The sequence below is a fragment of the Macaca nemestrina genome, chromosome 2, assembly GCF_043159975.1.
Source record: "Macaca nemestrina isolate mMacNem1 chromosome 2, mMacNem.hap1, whole genome shotgun sequence".
In the NCBI taxonomy this organism is placed as follows: domain Eukaryota; kingdom Metazoa; phylum Chordata; class Mammalia; order Primates; family Cercopithecidae; genus Macaca; species Macaca nemestrina.
In genome coordinates, this window is record NC_092126.1 from 132,670,059 (window position 1) to 132,684,471 (window position 14,413).

The window sequence follows — 14,413 nt, forward strand, 5'->3', positions numbered from 1 at the left end:
CTCCGCCTCCTGGGTTCAAGCAATTCTCCTGCCTCAGCCTCCTGAGTAGCTAGGACTACAGGCGAGCGCCACCACACCCAGCTAATTTTTGTACTATTAGTAGAGACGGGGTTTCAACAACCTACCACTAATTTTTAAAACACTATCTCATTACATCTTACAAAAGCCTTGTAAGGAGGGAAATGGCTCAGAGAAGACAGTAACTTGCCTAAGATCACACAGCTAGAAAGTGGCAGAGCAAGATTTGAACCCAGGTCTGCCTGATTTCAGTGCTCATTATTATATACTGTCTGTAAAAATATCACTATAAGAATATAAAATATATGTTCTTTTTAAAAAAAGTCTTTCCTCTTTGAAGCACACTCCTAATCTGATGGTCAGAAATGTTTAAACATGAAATATAAGCCTGGCAAGGTGGCATGCACCTGTAATCCTGGCTACTCAGGAGATTGAGATGGGAGAATTACTTGAGACCAGAAGTTCAAGACCAGCTTGAACAACAAAGTGAGACCCATAAGGCAACCTCTGCCTCCTAGGTTCAAGTGATTCTCCTGACTCAGCCTCCCAAGTAGCTGGGATTACAGATGCGTGCCACCATACCCAGCTAATTCTTGTATTTTTAGTAGAGACGGGGTTTTACCATGTTAGCCAAGCTTGTCGTGAACTCCTGACCTCAGGTGATCTGCCCACCTTGGCCTCCCAAAGTGCTGGGATTACAGGTGTAAGCCACAGTACCCAGCCACCTGATTTTCTTAAAAGAGTTTTATAACAAGGCTAGGTGCAGTGACTGATGCCTGTAATTCCAGCACTTTGGAGGCCGAGGTGGGTGGTTCACCTGAGGTCAGGAGTTCAAGACAAGCCTGGCCAACATGGTGAAACCCTGTCTTTACTACAAATATAAAATTTAGCTGGGCATGGTGGCATATGCCTGTAATTCCAGCTACTCAGGAGGCTGAGGCAGGAGAATTGCTTGAACCTGGGAGGCGGAGGTTGCCTTGAGCTGGGATCCCGCCACTGCATTCCAGCCTGGGCGACAGAGACACCATCTCAAAAAAAAAAAAAAAATTATATATATATATATATATATGTGTGTAAAGCATCCCCCAGGGCAAAAAAAAAAATTATGAAACAACAATAGAAGTCTAACACTGCAAACCCACTTCATACTTCTGCCTCATAGGAAAACCTTAAGGACAAGGCAAGTTTTTAAAGGGTTTCAATTGTCATTGTATCTTAAGAAAGTAACTCATCTATCATGTATGTACCTTCCAGAGAACACTGAAGATGCCCAGTGTCCCCTGGGCATTTGTTTAACAATGACTAGGAATGTTTCTCCCTGTATTGCTAATGTCCACCTGCCAGTGTGATGAACCATTTTGGTCATCTGCTATGGCTCCTCTTGCAGCCAGTTCTTGGCCCACAATCTTTGACTAGGAGTGTTTTTCCAGCATCGTGCCCACCAGAAAGGACCTTTGATGTGTGGCTGCCTACCAGCCTTCAAGCCAAGAGGACGTCCATGGCTTATGACCCTGTACCTCCCTTGTGCCAAGCTTTGAGAAGAGAGGGGTGTGACTGCACCCAGCAGGGCTCTCCCACGGAGAACACCAGTAGTTAAGAGAAACCATGAGTCAGGTATTTAAAATAACTGTAAAGCTGCAATAAATAGTTAAAACAGTGTGTTCTTTGTATTATGGAATGGAAAAAGAAGCATTTTATGTAAGTTATTCCCTGTATTTGTTTATATATGCATGGAAGAGTTCCAAAATAATATTTTAAATTTTAAAAAAATTAAATTATTTAGAGAGATGGGGATCTCACTATTGCCCAGGCTGGAGTGCAGTGGTGCAATAACTCATGCAGCCAGACCCTCCTGGCTTCAAGTGATCCTCTTGCCTTTTCCTCCCAAAGTACTGGTATTACAGGCGTGAGCCACCATGCCCAGCCCAGAATAATATTTGAAAAAGAAAATGTGGCACTGACCCAGCATAGGAAACGCAGACACATATTTACTTATTTAAAATATGACCAAGCTGGTAGTTCAGATCACTGGGGAAAAGAGGAATGAGTCACGAAATGATCACTGGTTAACTATTTGGAAAAGAAATAATAAAACAGCCTTTTTGCTTTCTACTGACTTTAAAAATTAACCCTTTAATCGATCCATAATATGAAATATTTTTTTAAAAACCGAAAACTATAAAAGTTGCATGAAAAGGCAGGCACACATTTTAATCATTTTCAAAGAAGCCATTTCTAAGCAGAATACAAAAGATAGAAATCATAAAAATAGCTAGCTATGATGTTATAAAAATGTAAAACTTACAAACAGAAGAGGATCAACTTGTGTTATTGTTAGAGAGCCTTTTCCCCCTTCGCTTGTTAGTTTTTAAAGAAAGTATGTCTAGTGTGCTTGTGTGTGTGTAGCATTACACAGGGCGCACATATGCATACACTCAGAGGCTGGGAGGCAGGGTGGGTGGGAAGGTTGGTTTCAGCACAGGCTATTTAATTTGGTCTGCCTATATTAAGTTCCTGCTCTGGACCAACACCTCAGTGGGTGTCCAGGATAGAGATGAGCAAGACCTGCTTTGAAGAACTCAGAATCCTGTAGGAGAGTACACTGTGGCCAGAAGGGCTGTCAACCTGAAGCACAATGTAGGAGGTGCCATAAAAGAAGTGTGGACAAAGGGTAATGGAAATACACAGGCAGAGTACTCCTGATGTTTTGTTGTAAGAAGTAGCATTTGAGTCAAGCCTTGGAAATTGGACAGATTCTAACAGATAGAGATAGAAGAAAAGGTAATTAGAGGCAAAGGGTGGTACAGAGGCAGGAAAGCAAGGCCCTTCAGGGAAGATGGCAGCAGACATGGTTTACCATAGATATCAGAGTCATGGTTGTCAAATGTGGTCCCGGAATAAGCAGCAGCAACAGCATTACCAGGGAATTTGTCAGAAATGCAAATTCTTAGACCCCATCCAAGACCTACTAAATCAGAGACTCTGTCAGTGGACTCAGTAATCTGTATTTGGCCCTTTGGGTGATTTTGATCCATAATAACATTTGAGAATCACTATATAGACTTTAGAAAAGTATATAAAAGACCTTTTTTCCCCACTACGCTTTAAAGGCAAGCAATTCTGGTTTATGTAATTCCTGGATTATACATGTTCTTGATGAGCTTGAAATGTTACATTCCTTTTTTCCTATGGAGGCTCCCTTTATAAGAATTGTAACATTTCCAAAGCTATGATCTATGTTTGGCCTTGGCTCTTATAGATCATCCTGGTTTCTTTATTGGAGGTCCCAAAAATGGGGGAGAAGGGGTCGAAGGGAAAAAAGGAGTTGAAGATAACCCTGGAGTTTTAGACCTGAATGCGTGACAGAATGCAGATAAGACAGACAACTGGGAACTAGAAACCACCAAAAGGCCTAAAAATGAGCAGCTTGGTCTGGGGACAGATTGAATGTGCTAAGAAAACCCTGAGTGATCTAAAGGGAAAGGGAGATTTGGGGATTGTTCTAGATTATGTGACAAGAGAAAGAGAAGAAAATTTCCCATTATGTGATGGGAAAGAGGAGAAAATTACAAAAGGATAGAATATAGAGAACCTGGTTAAAGAGAAAGAAGATTTTATAAATGTGGCAAAGAAGAAATGGCCAGCAATGAAGATGAATGCTCAAGGGTTTGTAAACTTCAATTCTGTAACCATAACAACTCCTAATGTGTTGTGGAGTCTGTTGATTAACTAAGGCCGCTCACGACATTTTTATACTGAAGTCTTTCTGGAGGAAAGTTTAGCAATAGCTTTAGCCAACTGGATGGGAGCAGTCCAGATATACGTGAGTAAGCCTGAAGTGAAATTGAGTGAATGTTAAAATAGTAATCTTGCGTGATTGGCACAGAAGCTTGGATATGATACAAAATGCAGCTGGCCTCAGTGAATTAGACAGTTGCTGCAAATGGGATTTTATCTCAGTGAAAAGTACAAATACTCATTTGAGATGATAGGAGTGAGCAGACCACAACATTTTTGAAGATGAAAGAATATCGCACATTTGTCAGGGAGGGATAGGCCTACACCAGCCTAATGTCTTTGTGCTATCATACTGACTCAGCTTTATTAACTCAGAGGGAAATGATTTAGTCATTATCTAATAAATTCAGTTTGTTAGATAAGACAAAGAATCTTAAAAACATAGCTAAAAACAACAAGAGCAAACTAAAAAAATTCTACAGAAGCCAAATAAATCATGTAAATGAGGGAAGCATGCCAGGTGCAAAGCAGTAAGGGCAAAAGAGAAAAACTAGAGGGTCCATGAGCATTCTCAAGGGTGAAACCAATGCACAGAAACAGCTGATTGTTTCCATGCCAGTGCGGTGTGGCCAGATCTGATGCTCCAAGTGGTGCTAGATATCTGGATTTTTTTGCATGTGGCATTCAAAAAACTTACACAATGATACCCAAGTCAAATAAAATGGGCCTGCAGATCTGACCTCATGCTTTACCAGTTTTCAATACCTGGCCCAGGGAGTAAATTTCTTTTAAACCGAATTGAATGGGTAATTTCTCAGAGGAGGAAGCGTTTGAGCAAAGCAAGTATATGGATTTTCCTTTATTTTTTGCCAGCAACTTCATTTCAGGTATCCTAGGCCAGAAGCATGGGGTAGGGAGAGAATAAGCATTAATTTTTTTAAAAAGACTTTTTAATTTTATTTTTTTGAGATAGAATCTCGCTCTGTTGCCCAGGCTGGAGTGCAGCGGCACCATCTCAGCTCACTGCAACCTCCAGCCCCCGGGTTCTAGTGATTCTTGTACCTCGGCCTCCTGAGTAGCTGGGATTACAGGCGAGCGCCACCACGCCCGAATATTTTTGTATTTTTAGTAGAGACAGGGTTTCACCACATCGGCCAGGTTGGTCTCAAACTCCTGGCCTCAAGTGATCGACCTCCTAAAGTACTGGGATTACAGGCATGAGCCACCACATCCAGCCTAAAAAACAATTTTAAAATACATGTGCTCTATCAAGTACAAAAATAATATTTCCAAATCTAGAAGGAAAATAACTACTTTTATTTTTGACAGAGGGTCTCACTCTGTTGCCCAGGCTGTAGTGCAGTGGCACAAACATGGCTCACTGCAGCCTTGACTTCCTGGGCTCAAGTGATCCTCCTGCCTCAGCCTCCTGTGTAGCTGGTACCACAGGTGCATGCCATCACACCAGGCTAACTTTTAAAAATTTTTTGTAGAAACAGGATCTCACTTTGTTTTGTTGCTCATGTTGGTCTTGAATTCCTGGGCTCAAGCAATCCTCCTGCCTTGGCCTCCCAAAGTGTTGAGATTACAGGTATGAACTACCGTTCCCAGCCAGTAACTACAATAAAAAATTTTTTTTCTGTCGGGCATGGTGGCTGAGGCCTGTAATCCCAGCACTTTGGGAGGCCGAAGCAGAAGGATCACTTGAGCTCAAGAGTTTGAGACCAGCCTGGGCAACACAGTGAGATCTCATCTCTACAAATTAAAAAAAAAAAAAAAATTAGCCAGGAATGGTGGCATGCATGTGTGGTCCCAGCTACTCAGGAGTCTGAGGTGGGAGGATCACTTGAGCCCTGGTGGTTGAGGCTACAGTGAGCCGTAATTGAGCTACTGCACTCCAGCCTGGGTGATAGAGAGAGACCCTGTCTCATAAACAAAAACACACACACAAAAAACTTTTCTAAGAAAAAAGTTTGTTTCTGAACAATGTTCTCATTAGGAACATCACACACACACACACACACACACACACACACACACACACCCCTCCACAAGATTTCAAAACTGTGTTTTAATTTTAACCTCAGTTTTGAAAACCCAGGGATTTGGAGGGCATCTGTCCCAAACCCCCAAAACCCTTCATTTCATTTCACCTCTATCAAGTGAACATTGTCTTGTCTCATTTGATTGGGTAAAACCATCCCTTTCTGCTGGGATTTTGTGACATTACCATTTACAGTGTTTATTGTATTTTGAGTCTTAAGATGTATATTTTGGGATATTTCAACAGCTCTGAAATCAGAATGCATCTTAAATTTGATGGTGTTTTACAATAGCTGGCTGGAGACCCAAGTGTGAACACATCATAGCTATCCATGCTATTATTACCTCCATTGAGTCATGTGCCCTGTTGATACGACACACACAGATGTATTGCCTCTTAAAATAGCTTTTAAAGAAAGATAAGTAAGCAAATGTGGTAAAGTGAGATGGTATGCAGGAATTCTTTGTACTACTTTTGACCTTCTGTAAGTCTAAAATGACCTCAAAATAAAAATAAAACAATTAAAATATCTTTTAAAAGATTATACTATGTTTTGGCTTTAAAGCAGAAATTTATAGTACATGCAGAAAGGCACAGAAACAGAGTACTGGGAAGCAAATTGATACTAGTGAAGCAAATTTTCATTACTGCAATGAGGCACTTTCATATTTTTCTTGCTGCGCATTTTCCAGGACCAAATAGATGAAGTTGTGTGATATTTTGTAACTGAGACACATGCAAACAGATGCCTGTCACAGGCCAAGCCAGGCAACTGAAGGCAGGAGAAATTGCCCGTCCTTCAGAATAAATGAAGCCATTTCAAAGCCTAGGGAGACATGCAAGATTGTCATTCAAAAAACATGTCAGAGTTCACTTTGCAGCATGTTTTTCTTAGACTAAATTTTTTAAACCACCACCACCAAATACACTGAAAATTGGTAGCAGTTGTGAATTAAAATACGAAAAATGCAGTGCTTGGTAGGGTGTTTTATTCTTGCAATTATCACCATGAATTTATTTCAGTGTCTTTTGTTGTAGACCCTAGACCCAAAACTGTAGTGTTCTCAGTTCAGTAAAAGGCAGAGGAGCTGAAAAATTAAACCTACACTGTAGGCTGTGTGTGAGGTCGAGACTGAACCTGACTTACTCACCACTATATCCCCAGTCCTTCTCACCTGCCTGACATAGATATTTGTTAGATTAACAAATAAGTGAATGGATAGAATGGAATTGACCCAGGGAAAATGGATTTGCTCAGCAGAGCACTCAGAAGTCAGGGAGTTGGTTTAGATGCTCTTTTGAACTTCATTCCCTCTTCTACTCTGAATTTACATGCCACCTTTAACACAGATTTTTTAAAAAGACATCTCATCGTTCTTTTCAGACTGTTCTTTTCTGAATGTACAGCCACCAAGGTGGCTTGAATATTCTTTGCCAATGACTAGTTACTGGAAAAGTGGTAGAACTAGTTTCTCTCAAACAACACCCCAATTCACTCCCAGGGGAGTTCTGGCTGTCTAGAGAAGAGCAGGTGCAGAAAGTCTTGATGCTGTGCCCAAGGGCAGGCAAAGAACCATTGTCTGACCTCATGTGACCTCCGGCGATCTCAACCTGGCCACTGCTCCAGGAAGAATCAGAGCCTCTCTAAACCATAGATGAAAGTCAGCTTTGATTCAGAAGAATGGGCTATTGATAATTCTCCATTCCAGGAGTTGGGAATAAGGACCATACATATGTCTATATGTGAAAGACTAGCAATTATTTCAGAATATCAAGCTCTTTAAAGCAGAAAAAGAGCAAGCATGCATAAAAATTCAACATGTCTTTAAAAAACACAAATCTGTGTAATAAAATAATATACTGACTATTCTGTCAACATAATCTCATGGCTATATTACACAAGATTTTAAAATAATATAGTTCATTATCAATCTCCCGTGGCCACCGAACACATCTTTCAACCTCAATAAATGCCATCATCATAATGACCAAAACATTTTTATTTCTGCAACTTAAGTTGCAAGGAAAATAACCTTTCCACTCAGCAGTAATTGTGAATCATGGTAAATATTAAACTGAAACAGTGATTTTAAAACCCCATGAATTCACGGTGATACCAACCTGAAGTTCATCATTTATCTGCCTAAAAAGCGAGCACTACAAATGTAATTTCAGACAGTCTCTCTTCATCTACTAAAAAGAACTGTTTCTATGCATTTTAGAAGCATTCAATTATCTACTATTGGCCCAATTTGGCCTTTTTTTTTTTTTTTTCTTTTTTGAGACAGAGTCTTGCTCTGTCACCAGGCTGGAGTGCAGTGGCACAATTTCGGCTCACTGCAACCTCCACCTCCCAGGTTCAAGCAATTCTCCTGCGTCAGCCTCCCGAGTAGCTGGGACTACAGGTGCCTGCCACCAAGCCCAGATAATTTTTGTATTTTTAGTAGAGATGGGGTTTCACCACGTTGGCTAGGATGATCTCAATCTCTTGACCTCATGATCCATCTGCTTAGGCCTCCCAAAGTGCTGAAATTACAGGCGTGAGCCAATGCACCCGGCCTGGCCTCATTCTTATTTATTCCTCACTATAGCTTCCTGGGGATCTCTGAGTGTCAGCTCCATTGTGGCTGGAATGGTGTTCTTTTGAATATGCACTTGAAGAGGTCAGAAGAATGAGGTGAATTAAAACTTGACTCTGGACTCAGAACCGGCTTTCAATGTCAGTTCTACCACTTCCTAGCTGTATCTCCTCCACATGTTATTAAATTCTCTAAGTTTCAGTATCCTTTTTATTAAATGGGGAGAATAACAGTACTTAGACCTTATAGGGTTGGTAAGATGATTACATGAGTTAATTCATATAACGACTCCAGCCTGTAGTAAATGCTCCCTAAATATTAGCTGCTAATATTATTGTTACAGAAGTCATATAGGCGTACCTAGATATGGGGTGCTACAGGTATACATCCTTAGAGGTAACAGTAATTTAGTTCTATTGGTAATGCTCATTGGCGTCCCCCCGTTGGTCTCAATTGGTGAGTATCCCCTTACGTTAAAACAAATAGGGAATAAAGTTGGGATGCATTTTCTATGGAGGGTGCTCAGTCACCGTTTCTCCCTCCGTCTACTTACAGGTTTAAGATAGGCGACATTGCTGTGACGAATGTCGTTTAGCAGCTGATCTCTGGGAGTGATTTCCACCAATGGGGGTGGCCTGTTTCTCGGCACTGGCTTGAGTGTTTTGATGACATCTTTGAGGTTGGTTTTCTCGGGTGGTTCTCTGGCTTCCGGCATCCGAGATTTGCGCTGGATTCTCTTCAGCTTCACCACCCGGAAGGAGTCAGGGTCTGTCCTGTACTGCGGCGCCTGTGATGGCTTTTTCATCATTTCACTGTGTTGACTGAAGGGGACGTTCTGGGGGTTGGGAGGCCGAGGTGGCGGTGGCTGGAAGAACTCCTGCATTCTGGAATCTGGCATGGGTCCTCCCAACATCTCCCACATCCCAGGGGGCAGCCCCAACCCATTCTCTAACATGGCTATCAGCTTCTTCTGTTCCTTGAGTTGCTGCTGTTTTTGCTCCTCCTGTCGTTTCTGCCTTTGTTTATCCTGATTCCTGGTGAGCAGATTAGTGACCACCATTCTGGGACCCGGAAGCTCAAAATGGTAGCCCATCTTCAGGAGAGTGCTGTTTGCCTTCAAAAGCCTGGCTATTTCCATTTCAGCATGGTGACCCAACATGTGCCTCTGATTGTGAAACCGAAGCTCAGTTAGCGTCTCATTAAACTGGAGACACCTCATGATGGCCACAATCCCTTTACCTGTGATGAAATTGGACTCGATGTTGAGAGTGGTGATGCTTCTATTTTCACGCAACATGTTAGCCAAGGCAAATGCTACATTCTCATCTGCACCCACATTGGCTAAACTGAACGTTCTGATGTGCTTGTTTTTCTTCATTGCATTGACAAAGTCCAGTAACATTTCTTTGGGGATGTTTTCAATGTTGTTCAGGTTGAGTTCCTTCATGTCAGGATCATTTTTTCTAACTCTCCTCAAGCTCCCATCCAGGTCTGTCTGGTTTCCTGAAGGCCTTGCACTTACCTTCAAAAAGCTGGTATCTAGAGCTAACTTCTTAGGATCTAATTTTGATATTTTTTTCTCACTTTGTTCTTGGGCCTCTGGTCTGTCTCTCTGTTCTTTGAATGCTTTGTCAGTTACCTGCTGGCAGTTGTTCTCACAATTTCTAATTTGTTCCTTTGCTTTGCCTTCCTCTTCTCTGCTTGTTTTTTCACTGTCTTCACCATCATCTTCTCCTTCATCACCATCTTCTTCTTCTTCTTCATCTTCTTCATCTGTTTCTTGGACATTGCTGCTGCCCTTTGATTCTCTTTTATTCGCAACTATTTCATTATTGAGCTTTTCTTTTAAATACTGGGCCATATTTTTATTACGTTTGTCTATTTCTTCATGCTCTTCTTGAGTCTTTTCCTACAAGAGAGGTTTATGAGGATTAGAATACATAGCAGAGAAGAAATACGAAGTAGAGCATCAGCTACTGGAGATAAGAAAAATACTTGTTTAAATGAGCTGGTTGCTATTTTAAATAATGCTTATTTAAAGAGCTGATTGCTAAAAATGGGTGGTTATCCCATCCCATAAATAACAATATTAAAATGAAACCTTATTAATTTTGTTTTAATATTCTGTTTTTTAATGGTGTTTAATTTCAGAAGCAGTTAAAAATTGTTTTGAAAACCTGATAGAATTGTTCATCGATACATTGAAGCCTGGATTTTTTTATGCCAAATAGGCATCTAGTACTCAACAGTCCTGAGTCAGGGCAATAATTTCCTTATTCCAATATATTATAAATATATTAGAATAATAAGGAAATTATTATAAATATTATAAATATATTAGAATAATAAGGAAATTATTGCCCTAAAATTAACATTCCTACAATGTCTACTAATCTAGTGTAGAATGTACATGAACTTCCTCTGAGAACATAACATAATGTATGGAAAATTAGATCAGTTTGATATTTTGGAATATATGTATATTTAAAAACCTCAATTTTAATTTTGAATATATATATATGTATATTTAAAACCTCAATTTTGATTGTATTTTTTCAGTTCTTTGAAAACTGCCATGGCTACTCTGTCTGGGACAAGTTTACTATCCCGGTTTCTTTTGAAAGAAAGTGCCTAGGAACCAGAGCCAGCTGTAAGATGGAACAGGATTATGCAGACATTGAGAAATAATTGCTTAGTCTGGGAAATAAAATGGACCTTTTATCAATAATGTGTATTAGATTCTTGCACATCAATTATAATGCTTTTCTATGCAATATGTGTGCCTCATAGGTATCATTTTGAAAGCCAGCACAGCAAGTTGAGACACAGGTTCATCTGAGCAAAAATTTCATGCTCATAACTAGGTCGGAAGAGACAGTGACAAGTCACATTAACCACCTGAAGTCTTCACCACTGCATTTCTCATCTTGACCAGAAGGGGGAGCCAACTATCAAGCTGTTTAAGTTATACCAGAGGAAGAAAAAACATGTTTGCAAGTACTCATTTTTACCCCCGACACTGAATTGGCTTTTAATCCATTGACCTCCAGTTGTAAAAAATCTGCAAATTGTATCATGAACTCTAACCTGATCAATCCAGCTGTTTCTTTTCTTAATCTTAGTACATGTTCAAACTCTCCTGACTGTAAAACCAATTGACAACTTTCCTTAATTACAGCCAGCGTAGTAATTTAACAAGATGTGTCTTTGTCAACAGGCATAACCTAAAGAGACTGTACCTAGGAGGCATCTCTGTACTCTTTTTGTTAAGTCATTTTCAAGTGGAACATTAAAAAAAAAAAATTATACTCATGCACAGTAAGTTTGAAGAGTCAACAATTCTAGGTTTCAGATTTTAGAAAGTGAAGAACCAGCTTCAAAAACCACTTAATAGCCATCTATTTCTAAATGTCGTCACTGACAGCCAATACATAGTAATAATATAAGACATTTTCTGGTTATTCGACTTGGTTTAACTGCAGGGTGTGTGGCCAGACTTCAGGAGGACTGAAATGTTTGACACTGTGTGCAGAACACTGCATATGTTTGGATGTGCCAGAGAGACAGAGGCTACAGAACTGTCATTAGTTTCTCAAAGGGGCCTGCAATAAAAAAAGAAAGAGAGAGTTAAGGACAACTGCCTGGGTTATGAGTTAAGAAACCAAGTATCGTGGCAATGGAACACAGGCTTTCTGACACAGCAAACCTGACAGCAGTTTTTAAAAAGAGACATTTGCAAGAAATCACCCAATTTTCCCCTTGGAAATATAAATGTAAGTGTTTCAGAAAGTTCCAGTCTGGAGTAGGATTAAATATGATGGTTTAAGCTAGATATTGGCAGAAACAAAGCAGAACGAAACCCTGGAGTCCTGAGAAATCACAGTTACAAAAGGGACACCTAACAGCCCAGCCCAGGCAGCCATTTCTCTGTTGTACACAAATCTCTGGTTACCTCGGATTTCACAAAGGTGACAGGAACTCGTTCGTCTTCCAACATGCGCCTGGATGCCTTTTCCCAATACATATAATCAACAAGAGATTTATGATTGAAGTTTCCTGTCGGTGGCTTGTCAGTTTGATCTTTCTGAATCATTCCCACAGGAAGGCTGGGGTCAGGGGCCATGACTTCCATTTCCGACTGCAGTTCTTTCAGTTCTTCAGCGGACAAGTTGGCCAAGATTTCATCTTCATTAATCTCCTCATCGAGAAGTTCTTCTTGATCTGAATTTCTGCTGTGCTCCGACATTATTTTTTCTAAATATTATTTTACTAGAAAAGAATAATCAAAGATGATTTTTAAAAAGAAAGAAAAAAAAGCCTCAAGAAGGTCCCCAAGTTAACAAGTGTCCCAAGTTAACACACCCTTGAGATATATTTTTTTTTTTCCCCAGGAACCTCAGTGGTTTGCTGAGCAGCTAGGAGTGATCACAGCTAAGCTCTTGCCGGATCTATATTAAGCAGGGCTTGGCGGGTTGGGGTCAATTTATGGAACTACTATGCTGCTCTCTTTTCGGCAACTTGAGTCAGCTGTGCAAATCCATCTGACATTTCAGTACAGCTGCTATGTTTGCCAGAGACTAGCAGAGACCACAGAATCTCTGCAGGAATAAAATTAATTATCTTCCTATATGCCATCATGTTGCCACACACAAATTCATGCAGCTCGTACCTATATACCCCAATACTCCAGGGGATTCCACTTGTTTTTTTTTTTAATTAAAGCAACTTACAATATTTCAGAAGGGAAATCCAACCGGCAACCTGAATTCTTTCTGATGTGAAGAATTCACTTGAAGGTAGAAATCAAACTCTTAGGGTCTGCCTCTTCACTACAAGTTGACTGTGGAAGCAAATAAAGTAGTGTACGGTGGAGCAGAGGTCTTGCTATGTCATTCATCCTCTGTGTAAGCCGAACCTTTGCAAGATGTCCTATTTGCATCTAGATCCTGTGATCTAACAGATGGGGACAACCAGCACTTGAATTTCCACTAAAAGTGAGTTTAATATTTTAAATTATTTGCTTTTCTTATTAAGTATCCATTAAGCCAATATCAATGAAAATGGATCTAAAGTGAAATGTTAAAAAAAAAAAAAAAATCCAGACCACTAATATACTAAAACAAACCATGAGAAGATTTTTTTTCAAACCCTGAAGGGGCAATATGCAACATTTGTCCAAATTACAAATGTCCATTTCCTTTGACCCAGCAACTCCACTTTGAGAAATGTATCCTCAGATACACTACATGGGTAAAATGGCATGTGTGCAAGTTTACACAATAAGGCAAAGTACAAAAGAGTGTGTTTTGCATGCTATTTGTGTGACAAAGGGTACAAGAATATATGATACACAAGTTTTATTATATATATCTTTAAGACATGGTCTAGCTTTGTCACCCAGGCTGGAGTGCAGTGCTGCGATCTCAGCTCACCGCAACCTCTGCCTCCCAGGCTCAGTCTCCTGAGTAGCTGGGACCACAGGTAGGCACCACTACACCCAGCTAATTTTTGTATTTTTTGTAGAGATGGGGTTTTGCCATGTTGCACAGGCTGGTCTTGAATTTCTGAGTTCACGCAGTCCATCTGCCTCAGCCTCCCAAAGTTCTGGGATTACAGGCATGAGCCACTGTGCCTGGCCCGTAAATATATTCTTATTCAGAAATACACATTCATTGTACAAGAGTTAGGAAAACATAGGAAGGCAGAGAATAAAATTTTCCCCTTACCTCACTGTGAAGCTACCACTATCAACATTTCGGTTTTTTCATTCCAGTCCTTTCTTTAAAGCATACAAACTCTATCATTTTTTCTCATCTGTTTTTTTGACTGACAAAGACAGGATTCTTTTTTTCTAGGCAACTGTGTACTCTACTACTAAATACTTTTTTATTGCCATTTGTTAGGATTCTTTATATGGATGCACCATAATTTATATAACCAATCCTCAATTGTTGGATGTTTAGAATGTTTTCAATTCTCACAAGCACAAATAGTTCTTTAATAAATATCCCTATAGCTAAATCGTTTATAAACA

At 40.1% G+C, this 14,413-nt stretch overlaps 1 protein-coding gene across 2 annotated transcripts in view; it reads right to left on the reverse strand.

Moving 5' to 3' along the window:
• Nucleotides 1–12,835, reverse strand: part of LOC105483868 (leiomodin 3) — a 17,165-nt gene extending 4,330 nt beyond the window's left edge. The window contains exons 1-3 of one of the 2 annotated variants that reach the window (XM_011744933.3): nucleotides 12,742–12,835; nucleotides 12,332–12,648; nucleotides 8,933–10,288 (exon numbers count right to left, since the gene is read on the reverse strand). In XM_011744933.3, the coding sequence (XP_011743235.2) occupies nucleotides 8,933–10,288; nucleotides 12,332–12,625 (1,650 nt within the window). In that variant the 5' untranslated portion in view covers nucleotides 12,626–12,648; nucleotides 12,742–12,835. Of the gene's footprint in view, nucleotides 1–8,932; nucleotides 10,289–12,331 lie in introns of both variants that reach the window. The other variant, XM_011744923.2, reaches the window with a different exon arrangement.
• Nucleotides 12,836–14,413: the final 1,578 nt, after the last annotated feature.